The sequence below is a fragment of the Pungitius pungitius genome, chromosome 19, assembly GCF_949316345.1.
Source record: "Pungitius pungitius chromosome 19, fPunPun2.1, whole genome shotgun sequence".
NCBI classification, from domain to species: Eukaryota; Metazoa; Chordata; class Actinopteri; order Perciformes; family Gasterosteidae; genus Pungitius; species Pungitius pungitius.
This window is the reverse complement of record NC_084918.1, coordinates 15,683,238-15,696,264: the sequence shown is the minus strand read 5'-3', so window position 1 is coordinate 15,696,264 and position 13,027 is coordinate 15,683,238. Positions and strand designations below refer to the sequence as shown.

At 47.5% G+C, this 13,027-nt stretch overlaps 1 protein-coding gene across 4 annotated transcripts in view; it reads left to right on the top strand.

Moving 5' to 3' along the window:
- plppr5b (phospholipid phosphatase related 5b) overlaps positions 1-12,727 on the top strand; it is a 41,815-nt gene extending 29,088 nt beyond the window's left edge. For all 4 annotated transcript variants that reach the window (XM_037455462.2, XM_037455458.2, XM_037455459.2 and 1 more), the window contains 3 exons: positions 5,082-5,258; positions 5,784-5,915; positions 10,365-12,727. In XM_037455462.2, the coding sequence (XP_037311359.2) occupies positions 5,082-5,258; positions 5,784-5,915; positions 10,365-10,394 (339 nt within the window). In that variant the 3' untranslated portion in view covers positions 10,395-12,727. The remainder of the gene's footprint in view (positions 1-5,081; positions 5,259-5,783; positions 5,916-10,364) is intronic.
- The last annotated feature ends 300 nt before the right edge of the window (positions 12,728-13,027 follow it).

The following is a 13,027-nucleotide window of genomic DNA, read 5'->3' as shown; positions in this document are numbered from 1 at the left end:
CATCACAGACAAACACAAGCCGAGGACCCATCCAAATGAGGCCGTAATGACCCATTCGGTGTCCCTGCCATGTCCAGACGTCCAGTTACCAACATTTCTGCCTGAATGGACTTACAATGTAGGATCACAGGTTAGCAAATAGCCCTGCATAGATAACAAAGTTTCTTATTAGCTCTTACTAGCTTATTTTCATTTGTTATCTTTGAATATAGTTAACATTCTGTTTCTGAATATGTGTGAATCAGATTTTATCGTTATTTTTTCTTCTTCTAACTGTTAAAAACTAGTTATGTTAGAAACCGCGCTTCAGCATGAACTTTATAGGAATAGTTGAACATTTTTCATACAACAATGAGCTTTTCTGTCTGATATGTCGGGTCTTGAAGGTCCTGAATTCTAAATGAGCATACTCATGGCTGAAGTCACGATGCAGCAGCACGGGGAGAAGTTTGCCTCCAGGGCCTTCTCACAGAAACCATCACCCGAGGTTACGCTAACGGCACATACTGTCCTGCATGCTAAACACTAAAACAACGTCAAAACAACCCAGCCTCTGCTGATCCGTGCCGAGCTCCAGTTTCAAAGTGAATGCTGCTTCGGACGAGGCCTCGTTGTACCAATCCAAGAGCTCTAACTTCACATTAGTACGTTAAGCTTTATTACAGCATGCAGGGAGAGCCCATCGCCAGGTGGGATTTATACAAGGTCACACTGACTTACAGAGGAACACGGTGCTGTGAGCCGCCAGGTACGCTTGTTTCCTCGCTGTGGTATTTAAATTGTGACAGTGTGGGCGGTGCAGTGCAGTCATGTAACGTCTCAGATTACTGAATCCACGGCCTGTTCCGCCGCGTTAGACGTCATATCTCAGTGCAACAAAGTAGTGATTTATTCAAAGCGAAGCTTGGACCTGCACCAGGGGATTGCAGGGGTGCACGTGACTTTCTGGGCTTTGAGTGCATGGATTTATTGAGCGAACGTTAAATCAAGCGCTTCTGATCTATTCAGATGAAGGTTGGTTGCATTTCCTCCCACCACACTTTGCCAAATATAGTGAGCTGACACACCAAGGGGCTTCCTGTGCATTATGAGAAACATTACCGACTAAAAGAAAGAAGAAGCTACAAAGCAACCCCATCGAGCCTGATGCGTGAACAAGCCCGTTAGCCACGCTAACCATTTGAACTGAGAAGTGTCCACAGCAGCGTCGAGCCCATAATTTAGCGATGCTTATGTCCAATGGGATGGAGGGAGGGTGGAGCACACACACACACACACACACACACACACACCACTATGAAACATCTGCAAACAGCTGTTAAGAGGAATCCATTTGACCCGAGGAGCCTCAGCAGTGAAACATTCCAATACAAGCTGCTGCTTTTTATGGTGCTTTCACTCCTCTCCTGGGCATCAGTACACAACTTGGTAGTTACATCTCATACGAGGCTCACAGGGAGAAATGTCCTTTGACCCCTATGGTTTCTCTAATTTGCACAGAGTCTGAACAGAACTGGGTCTATTCATGTATAGGGTTGTGTATCGTTTGAATTTGAACGATTCCGATTCCTTGTGTCAAATAGGTTCGCTGGTGCAGGCGGAACAGGAAGTAGGACCCAGGCTTCTTAACAGAAGTGTTCTTTATTAAACACACAGAAACAGGAACAGAGGCGCGCTCCAACGGACGGTTGACTAGACAATGACGCGACAAGGCACACAGGGCTTAAATCCACTAGGGAGGTGCAGGTGATTGGACACAGGTGGAAACAATCAGCCAATCACAGGACAAGGCAGGAAGTGAAGTTACCCAGGGACACAAGAGCCATGAAAACTACAACATAAGACAGGAAGCAGACCCAAACCGTGACACCTTGTTTTGATTCCGGTTCCCAGCGATTCTCGATTCCGATTCTTTTATGAGGCAGGGTCAAAAAAGTTTAAGTTTAAGATATTCCTAAAGACGGCTCGGGACGTCGCTCGCAAATGCACAAGTCATATCTCCAGGTGTGGCTCCGTTCTGCCACACAACCTAATACTCAATTCCCTTCCCTCGGTCATGGTGGTAGGATGAGAGGATGGAGGATCAGTGGATGCCGCCCGAGGGCAGCAGGGTCTATCGACTGTTCATTTGAATCTCCCTCATGGTGAGAATCTGAAGAGGATCCTGTGGTTGTTTTAGTTCTCCTGTATTAATGATGAGTAATAAGCTGCCGACTCGCTAAACTAACTCGGATTCTTCTAATATGGTGGAACGCCATAACTGTTCAGGTTTTTGCTACGTTTCCTACACAGGGTTCCTTTTATTTCTTATCTACTTTTTTTTAGAGGAGCAGGAGTCTAGTGTCATTCTGCACACACTACAGTTAGCACAAGAGTCCTCTGATTTAATAAGACATAATGAGTTTAGCTACAGCGTTATCAGAAGACATCCAGAGTGGAAACCTTACCTAAGTACAGTATTCCAGGAGGAAGAACTCAAAGTTGTTACATAACGGTCCAATACAATAGATGTATTGCAGATAGAGTATCAATTGTTCTATCATATTATTCCATACACCATTACACGGTTAAGTGTGTGATTAGCCAATCAAATCCAAGAGTGAGATAAACAAACCCAGGTAGCCAAAATGACCTGGCCCAGATCCCCCTTGAGCTCGGCATCCCGGGAAAAACACATCGGGCCGAGTCCGTTTTCCGCCTCATCTGAGACTTGGGATGACTGACGCCCCAGGATCAGGCCAAATACGCTGGCCCGGTTCAGTTGTACGACACTGCCGTCATTGGGCCACAATCGATTATGTAATGCCAGATATGGCACTGGTTTGGCCAGATCCTCTTTCAGTGCTCATTGCCTATAAACCCGGCGGCCATGTCTCAACCAGAATAGGCCTGTTTGTATAATGCCAGATGTGGCCCAGATTCTGCAGCCATAGACGGGCCAGAACCTGTTTCAATGCTGGTTGCCCATATACCCAGCCGCCATGTTCCAACCAGTATAGGCCCGATTTTGTAATGCCAGTTATGGCCCAGGTGTGGAAGCCATCAACGGGCCAGAATAGAGCCATGTCTGTAACAGCTACATCTGGGCTAGATATGGCATGAATGAATTGGGCCAAAGCTGGCTCACATCTGGCCGCATCGAGCCAGAACACAGCCGAGTCAGCTGACTACCTGGGATGTTGGAAGGTGGCTTTCAGCACATCACACTACTCCATGCCCCAACCATGGACCAGAACGTGACCGAACTCATGGTAACGGTGCATCATCTACAGCAGCTCATCTGAGGAACAGATGGAGAGGAGGAAGGTGCTGTGTGCTATTTCATGCTCTTCTACCAGTTTTACCCCAAAGGCATTTCCTGTGTATTATACTGGAGTCATTTCAGGGGACAAAGCTTCTCTCTTTTTTCCGCCGATCCGAGATCTTTTGGCCTCTTTGGCAGCCGGGAAATGAGAAAAGCTGCTGTTAGTAGTGTGAAGCTGTGCTGGGGGGTTGGACAGGCACTATTATTTAGTGTTTTTGTGCACCTCCCGTTCCAGGACCTTGGGGCAAACATTAGGGGTATTTAGGAGACGGACTCAAAAGTCCAAACCAATTCAATTAAACTGCTACAGGAAAATGGAGCTGAGCTCCATCGTACAGAAGAGGGGGAACGGAGCTCTTTGCTTTATAAACATGGTAGATATGTGGAATGGCAGCACAGCGGAAGCAGGTGATCCACAGCCCTCTTCCTGTCAGCAGTGCGGTCTCTCCTACCAAGGAAAGGAGACCATCAGTACTCAGAGACTGGAGGCCAGTGTCCCTCATCTGAACTACAAGGTGCTTTCAAGAGCCCCATCTAATAGACTTGAGGAAATCCTGTACAAGATCAGGATGAAGCTGCTAACAAGGTGATCCCTCTAATCTGTTTTCTACACGTAAGCCTCTCGGCCGTGGTGAAGGTCTCTGGTGTGTGTTGGTTTGTTGTTCACGGGTCCTCTATGTTTTGTTCATTTTCTTTCTAGGCCGAACTGATGATGTGACAGTGATCTGGTGTCTCTTTGCATCAGCTGAGTGAATAGACTTTGGGAATCTCCTCTCACCGCCTTGTCCTCTCCTCTGCCAGCAAATACCTAAATAGAGAAAAACAAGAGGAGACACTTATCAACATATCGGCTCCTATTTACACACTGTCACAGCTTTTTAAATAAAACATCAGGAGCACAGGTACTCTCATAATGGTTTTGAAAGTCAAACTAAAATAATGTGGTTGCTGAGAGAAGATATTGAGTGATGAAATGATTCCTCAACATGGAGTACGAGATGAATGTTGTTTTACATCAGCCGTCACACCAAAAACACTTTTCACCTGTTTCATCACAGATTTAGAAGAACAATTAAAAAAGGGACACACTCCCAGAGCAAAGGGGAATCCTTTATGGATCCTCTCAAACGGAAATGGAACCCGTTTCATGAACAAGGGAAAGGTAACGTATGTATGTTAACATGCAGGGATCACTAAAGCCTGTACATGCCTGTATAGTGGTGAAACACATACATGCTGATGTTTATAAAGTCCTACTCAGAACCCCAAAGTCCCTCTCTTAAGCTTTGGTTCCCCTGGCTGGAGAGGATTTCTCATTTTCTGGGGTCAAGGGTCAAACTTTTTACAACAAACTATGCATTAACTTTCTATTGCATACAATACAATATTTACTATTTAAGACATCTTTTTGACTTTTTCCTCTTCATAGATACTATAAATTTACTGGGTAAATGTTTGAGGGTTAACTCGTTAACGTGAGGATGCAAATGAGTGACATAAATACAGGCAGAATGATGGCTTAGTCTTTGACATCCTTTATAACACAGTTCATCTGGAGCCAATGAGGCGTGATGCTGCTCTAAAGCGGGTCTGCTGGGAGCCTCGCTGCAGGGTTCTGCCCTGGTTTCATTTGTCTGAAGCAGGTGAAAGAACATCTGAGCGCGGGTTACTTCCTCAAAGAGCTTTCCAATGTCTCCTTATTGAATAAGTCATCAATGGAACGTGTGATTTTACTCCGATGCTCTCCAGTGACCCCAGCATGTCTCCTCCCGGGCAGATGTATGTGACGTGCACGGTGCGGGCCAAAGGAACCCGCCTGGCCAAGCCGGTGCTGTCCCTCGGGCTCGTGTGTCTGGCCTTCCTCACTGGACTGAACCGCGTGGCTGAATACCGCAACCACTGGTCGGACGTCATCGCCGGCTTCATCATCGGCTCGGCCATCGCCGCGTTCCTGGTGAGACTCGCGCCCTCGGAGGTCGTCCCCGCTCCGCTTGTGTAGGACACAGGTGGTGAGTGTGTGACGGGGGGCGTCGCACGCACACACACACACACACTGAGGTATGGAGCCACCGTGGAGTCCGAGCTGAAGGACTTCCTGCTGAAAGTGTCCTCGGATTCCTCAAGAATCAAACCAATGACAAGTGTCAGTCTTCTCTGCGATGGTCTCTCCTGCTCGTGTAGGTCACGTAGAGGCATCAGTAGCACAAGATAGTGCTCGTTATCACAGAGTAACTCAGTCAGTTCATTTGGAGATTGATGTAAAGAAAGTTGGTGGGGACCAAAAACTGCTCCTCTGCATCTCTGCTCTCCACAGCTTGAAATCAGTTATTTCATTCTGATGCTCCAGGTCACATTTTGCTCCTTATTAGAGGAGCATCCCTCAAACAGCCCCTGTAATCCCCCCCAGGAGGACTGGACACACATGGGCCACACATGAATCGGTTACACATCTGTGTCCTCTGCTGTGTGTGCGCTACAGGTGGTGTGTGTGGTCCACAACTTCAAAGGCAAGTTACTGCTGAGCGAGGACTCTGCAGAGGAGCAGTGCAACCCGGCCACGCTGTCCATGGGCCGGATGGAGAGTCCTCTGGAGAAGTACATCGCCTCACAGGTCAGCACCACGCACAGCTGCTCCTGCAGTCTGCATGAAAGGAGCTTTAATCCCACACGTGACTGAGCACACAGGAGGTCGTGGAGGTCATATTCATGTCTTCAGTCGTATGCACCATTATGTGAGTATTCGTTGACTGTTTGAAAGGGCAATGTAGCCACAAGGTCATCATGTCAACTACGTTTGGAGCTTCAGCCTCATCAACAGTTGTTCATTTCACAGAGTCATGTGCTTATGTGACGAGGCCCGAGTCATTCATTCATTCAGTGTGAAAAACCCTTAAAACTACATCTGCCAATGTAGAGTGTGCACAGTTAGACCTTTTAGTTTCACCATGAATAATCCAGTTGATTTGGCAGCCCGACTGGGAGGTTAAACTCAGGGTGAATGTAAAGTGACAGGTGTCTGCTACCATCACTCAGAGGGTTGCGTGACGTGTGAGGGAAATATTACTTGTCGGATAGTTTAACACATTTGACAAATTCATTTTCCTGCTAAATGTGTCGTCTGGCTTCACCAATGAAATAGTTGAGTTTTATGCCTTGTGTTCCGTCACATCGCAAATGATGAACAGTTGATTGCTCGAGGATCAAGACCCGTTGTTAGTGTTCCTTGTATCCCATTGGATCATAAACGCGTGCCATTGACCAGCTTGTGTTACGCCAACACTTCCGCCGGACACTTCTTCGTTGGTGTTCAGCGGTTTCTTTTTCCGGTCGGCGCCGGCGGACTGAGAATCAAAACTAGGAATCGGATTTTAAGCTTTTAAACGATTCCGGGTAAATCGCAAAGCGAGTCCCGATTCCAATCCATCCTCGATACCCGGTACCCAACCCTAGGGCCTAGTCTCGCTGGTTCCTATGTATCGTGAGGTTAACATTTGCTCCTGAATAACGTTGCAGTTCTTTGTGGAGCCGCTGGTCCCGGTGAAACACATCGGCATTTGACTTTTAACTCTTGCCGACACACGCTGCTGCAGGAGACGGATGACGAGGACGAGGAGTCGTGTTGCATTAAGGAGCTCCTCCAGGCCGCTCTGCACTGGGTCCAGCGCCTCTGCAACAAAAGGCAACAAACTGTGACGTGCTTTCAGACCTGTGCACGCATCTGTACCTTTCTTCATGGTTCCCCTCCTGAGTGACGCCGTCTCATATCGGCCTGTTACTCCACAGACAGGAGACTGCACCACGCTGACTAGAGGAAACCATCAGAGCCTTTGTGTGGATCTGCACTGCACCAAAAGCACAGTTGGATCTAAATGAAGTACATGATGGTCCTCAGCATTTCTGCTAATCTCAAATGGCCCCTCAATGTGAGGAAACCAATTGTTGCCCCCTCCCCCCATAGAATACCAAGTCACCATGGCACCATGCTGCAAAATGGTTACACCGCGCGTGTTGTGGTTCAACCTGTGTGTGTGTGTGTGTGTTTCTTTACAAATCCTTTTAAACTCTGTGATGAATCCTTTGTAGCAACGTTCTACAGAAGTGAATTCAAAGTGCGTGAAGGGAGGAGGGGTCTCTTCTTGTTATCAGGGTCCAAAAACCGTCTGTTGAAATTAAAGAAGATTTAGAAGGAGATGTAGTTCAAAGTACTGATGTTTCTGCACAGAACGGCTGGGTAGGGCTGGTATTTATAGTCTCAGGGATGTCAGGGCCGTTCCTCGGGGACACCCCAGGGTGACACCCCAGGGGGACACCTCAGGGTGACACCTCAGGGTGACACCCTGGTGCAGAGTTTGGGCCAAAAATCCCCGCAGGCGAGGTTACCGTCAGGCTTTGATCACGTCAGCTCCTGCAGACGCAACTCTGTGATCCAACTCCATGGTGCAGACACACACACACACACACACACACACACACACACACTGCAGAGGTGCCATTCAGGGAGCCATCTGCTCACCAGAGGGAGCTTTATTCTCTCTATTTTGAACAGGGATTGAGAACCGACCTTTGGACTCATCAGCGCATCGTCATGCTCCCGCAGCAGGTGGAAACATTTCAACATAATTCTGCATTTATTTCATTTCTGCAGCTATTCTGCCTCCCCTACTTCCCAAGTCGAGATGTCTGCTGTGAAGAAGTTTATTCAACCTGAGCACCAGAGACACTTGGCTGGGTCAAATCAATCCTCCTGACTGAAAATATCTGTTTGAATAAGCACTAAATGATGTTGTTGGTCCCTTCTCTGATTACAGCTTGATCCGAGTTCAGTCTGAACTGAACAACTAGTCCTTTAATCTAATGTGTTGTCTCTTGGCTTCCTCCCCCCCCCCCCCGCTGCTATAACAAGGGATTCACACGCATGATGGATGCCCCCAGCCCACATACAGTGTGCTAGTTTGAATACATGAGACATCCAATGCATCCGGAGCTTGTAGCTGCTGACGCTTCCCTGAGCAACGCCACGGCCCCCCCAAGAAGCGCCAGTGATTTATTCATCGTCTTCAATAGTTAATGCCCTTAGAACAGCTATGTTTTATTGAGTGTGTTTGTGAGGCACATGAGTCGGGGGGGAGGCAGAGAGGGTCACAGGCCCCCAGCCTGGCGCTGGTGAGACCAGGACAGGTGAGAGCGGCTCAGTTAGTAACCCACCATCAATCATACAACCCGCAGCCCTGTAGGACAGGAGCACAGACTGAGCAGAAGGTCAGGACATGATCTGGTTCCCCTCACAGGGGGGGGGGCTTTGCCAGTTCTTCAGCTCCAAGTACAGCGCTTTAGATGAAGTGCATTAAACTGGTGGCCGTCGGCCCGACCGGAACCAACATGGACTTTACTCTGAGCAGAAGGATGCTCACCGGCCCTTTGGCCCCCCACCACCCACCTGTTAACCTTGGTCCACTTTGTTTGACCCAGCTTGTATCCAATGACACCAACGAGAGTCGAGACGAGTGCTTCTCTCCCTCTACCTGCAGCACTCCTTAAACCATATGCTTCCTTTAACACAACAGACCTTTGTCATCTGAAGGTAGAAATACACCCCCCCCCCCCGGCGTGATTCACGGCTCCCAGCTGAATACAGAGTCTCCCTCACACCTCGGCTTCGTGCAGAATGCACCGCTCTAACAATAGCTCAACATAAAGATGTCCGAAAGCCGAACAAAGCGTCAGGGCAGAATGAATCCCACATTTCTCCCCACTGTGTAGAGTGGACTGCAGGATCCAGCTGGACAGACATGTCTGAGCGGCACATAATGATCGGATCAGAACCCACACCGGATCTGCTCTGCATAAAACGGGTCAAAAAACCTGGGAAACTGCTGTTTACCAGGAACACAAGGAGAAACGTGTCAAAGTGTCCCGTATACTCTCTTTATTCAAAATGAAACAAAACGTGTGACTAAGCCTTGGCTTGGACCTGCACAGAGGCAGCAACCAAGGGGAAAACTGCATCCAGGTTTGTCGTGAGGGGAAGGAGGTCCGGTATTGTTGGTCAGGTTGGATCCGAGGATTAAGTAGTCGGCGTGGGGGGGCTGATCCCGAGGGGGGGGGTGTCCCTCATGGTCTGATGTGGGGGTAGGGTTCGTGGGTTTGGTGTCATCTCATTCTAAACCTAACAAAACATGAAAAATCAAGCCCTTCAGATTCCAACATGGATTAAACTAAAATTCACAGTTTTGTTTAAGGCCGCGTTCAGGAGGCTACTTTTTAAACAAAGGGCCTCTTATCAGCTGGACTTTTGTCACAACGCTCATCACACTGCACAGACAAAGAAACATGACCTGATCTCCACAATAAACAGTTAGTGCTGCCATGAAAAGAACATTTGTAACAGGACCTCGTCTCCTTAGCAGTGGACCTCCTTAAGGAGGAAGGTAGAAAGCGTTCTGACCCCCTCACGTCTCCTCTCAGGGACCCTCTCCTGCTGCTGTGTCTGACTGCCATTGTTCTGCCAGGTCTGCATGTTGTGACGGCTTCTACTCCCAACCGGCTCTGAGCTGTTCAGAACTTGTTGTGAACATGTGGAGGTTCTTGGCTTCAGGAATGAAATGTGGTATATTTCCACCTCCTTGGACTCCACCAGGTTTGTATCCTGGGGTTCATGGTGTTTTTAGAGGCTAGGGTTAGGGTTACCGATCTGCTGCCCCTTTACGGCCAGAAGCCTCCTCCACGCAGCTTCTGATGGCTTCTCTGCTCGGAGGGCGGTGTGAGACACCTGAAGTTCTCAAAATAAACAGGATTTCTACAGGAGGTGGAAATAAACCACATTCACAATGTCTTTCTCTCTGGTTTTTCTGTTGAAAACAACCTGAAATGATTCTGTTATTTGGAGCCTTTCCCTCACAGATTAATTTGTGGCTGAACTCTTTTGGCAGATAATTACTTTTTATAAAACTCTCTGACCAAGGGCAGCCTGAAATTACTTTGAGGATCGTGTGTTGAATGAAGCAAGCAGAATGTCTGGTTCCCAGCGTCACTTCTTCCTATTTTTCCTTCCTCCCTGCAGAATCACATCGCCTTCGCTGAGGTCACATGACGTGGAGTCGGCCGTCTGGCAGACCCACTGGACGTCCACGCTCTTCACCGTCCAGTCCCAGTAACCGCAGCGCTTAACCCGTTCTCCGTTGGTGTCCGGTCTCCCGGTCTGCTGTTCTATGTCGTCTTTATGTCCTCGTATCCAAGAAAAGAAAAACAGTCAGCGGCCCAGACGAGGACCGGCTGCTTCAGCTTTCTCCATCTATGCACTTCTGCTGAGATCTTCTCTGACTTTGTCCTCTCAGACTCACACTCAAAGAGTAGGAGTGAAGAACTGGCCCAGATCAGATTTGTTGTCGCTGCTTGATGATGGAAAAACGCCTAAAGGCTCTTGGTGTTTACCATGTTTCTGCTGTTATTTCATCTGAGAACATCAGGCTGGGACATTTTCTGCTTGGCCTGTATTTAATCAGAGTCATTAATGTGAACCTTTGGACTCAACTGAAAGTGAAACTAAAAATCCCTTGCTCACACACACATGAGGTCTGACATCTGTTTAACGTATTTGACTTTGAATACCATTCAATTTAAAAAGGAGCCAGACTGAAGCAATAGCTGTTATTGAGAATTAGGTGGAACCTCGTGCTTCATAGAAGATATTACATTAGATATGCATTCTGGAGAAGTGCAAATGACGAGGATGATGAGATGCACACACACCAAATCTTCCTTTAACGTGACAAAGATTACATTTCCAAAGCTAACAAAATGCACTCGTTCACTCTCGTGTTTTCAACATATATGTTTTCACCATACGGACGACAAATCATGAAAAACTAGAAACGATGTGACAGCAGAATAAAAACAACGAGATGAACTGAACGACGTGTCGATGACGAGTGGCTTGGGAAAGTGTGTGTGTGTGTGTGTGTCGTCATCACTGCAGTCAGAGAATAGATCAAAGTCGTAGCTGCTCTTACAACCATCGAGTTATTGACGACCAAAGTGATTCACCCCTCTGTTCATGTAGCTATCTCAGGAAATGATTTCACCAAACAGAAAGGGGTGGTTTCTTTGCACTCAGGCTGACCAATCACTACCGTTTAGGCTGTGAAGCCTGCAGGTTATCAGATATTTATTGATCAGCTTTATCGGTTTATCATTGACGTGGCTTTATTCAACTGCTGAGCCTTTACAACAAAACTCTGGAAGGTTTAGGGACTATGACCTCTGACCCCTGTGTTAGACAGAGTCCAAAGTAGACTAAAGGTCTTGTTCTCTCATTACTTTTCATACTCGCTGATCTGCTAGAGAATAAACATCTACACATGTTTAGTTAACATGAGGCAGGATACTTTTCAGAACCCTGGTAGTGGGGCTAGTGGCTGAGCTCGCTCTCTGAGCACAATGTTGTTCATTGGGGGCAGAGAAGTCACCAGTCATCTAGCCAGCTGCAGGAATCAGGTAGTTGGGTCAAAGCCCAGTTGTACCAGTAGGTCTACTTTGTTCTTTTTTGTTTTGTCATTTTGTCCCGTTCTAATTTGTTGGTGGCTGTTCTTGTGGTTCAGACTGTAACATGAGGTCATTAATATCACGTTTTTATATGTTAGGATGCTTTGCAAGTCCCGCCTCCAGTTTTTACTGTTCCTGGGTTGAAGGAGCTTTACAAAGACAAACATCTATGTGTTACTTTCAGGGACTATAGTATGCGATGGAAGGATACGTTCACGATGTATGTATGTAACGTGTTCAGATTGCAGCCCCCCCCCCCCCCCCTCTCCTTCCACACGTAGCATGCTACGTATGGAGCACACTCCTTGGAACTTGGATCACGATGGTTCAAAGTAGCAAGTTAAGAGAACTGCGAAACTTTGTATTTATGTGTCATTAGTATGTCACCGACATCTAATGAAAAATCACGAGGTGTGTGTGTTGGCAGTATATAGTGTATGCAGTACACAATCAACCAAGAGTGTAAAAACTATATCTTTAGTGTTTATTTGAAGAAAAACATCAGGCCGACTTGGACAATCAGCCCCTTCCTCTCATACAGAGAACAGGTTGCAGGTCTATGAATCCACCACACGAGGGATGGATCCAAAGGTCAGCCCGACTCACAGGCCAGAACTGAGATTCTTTGTGTTGTGCATCAGTTAGTCGGAGACACTTGGTTCTCCTCTCGTCTCCACCGGGAGGAGAGCAGGTTCCTTCGTGGCCCATGTGACTGGAGATGAGTCTCTGTAGGTTCAGCCCACATTTCATGAGCCCTTGCCAACCCCCGTGCACATACTGGTGGTAGTTTCCTTGTGCACACGTTTTGTATGATGGGGTCACGTTATCATCCCAGTAGTGTGGTTTCTGAAGCCGTGACCCTGGACCCTTGTTTGGAGGGACTTTGCGCTGAGGAAAAGCGGCGGGACATAAAGTCCCATTTGATGGAACATGTCGGTGTCTTTCTCAGATTCACATGAACGGTTTTGTCTACGTGTTGCAGCAGCAGAGTTTGAAGTTGACTCCTCTTATTTGAACATTCCCCGTAGTCCCAGTTGAGTACAGGACATCGGATCTCTCCGATCATCTAGTTGTCTCCTTACTGGACCTGCAGAGACGTCTCAATAGTCCCGTGATATTCTGCACATTTCAACGTGTCCGTGCGTTACGAAAATAGAAGATAAGAACACTCCCACTGGATTA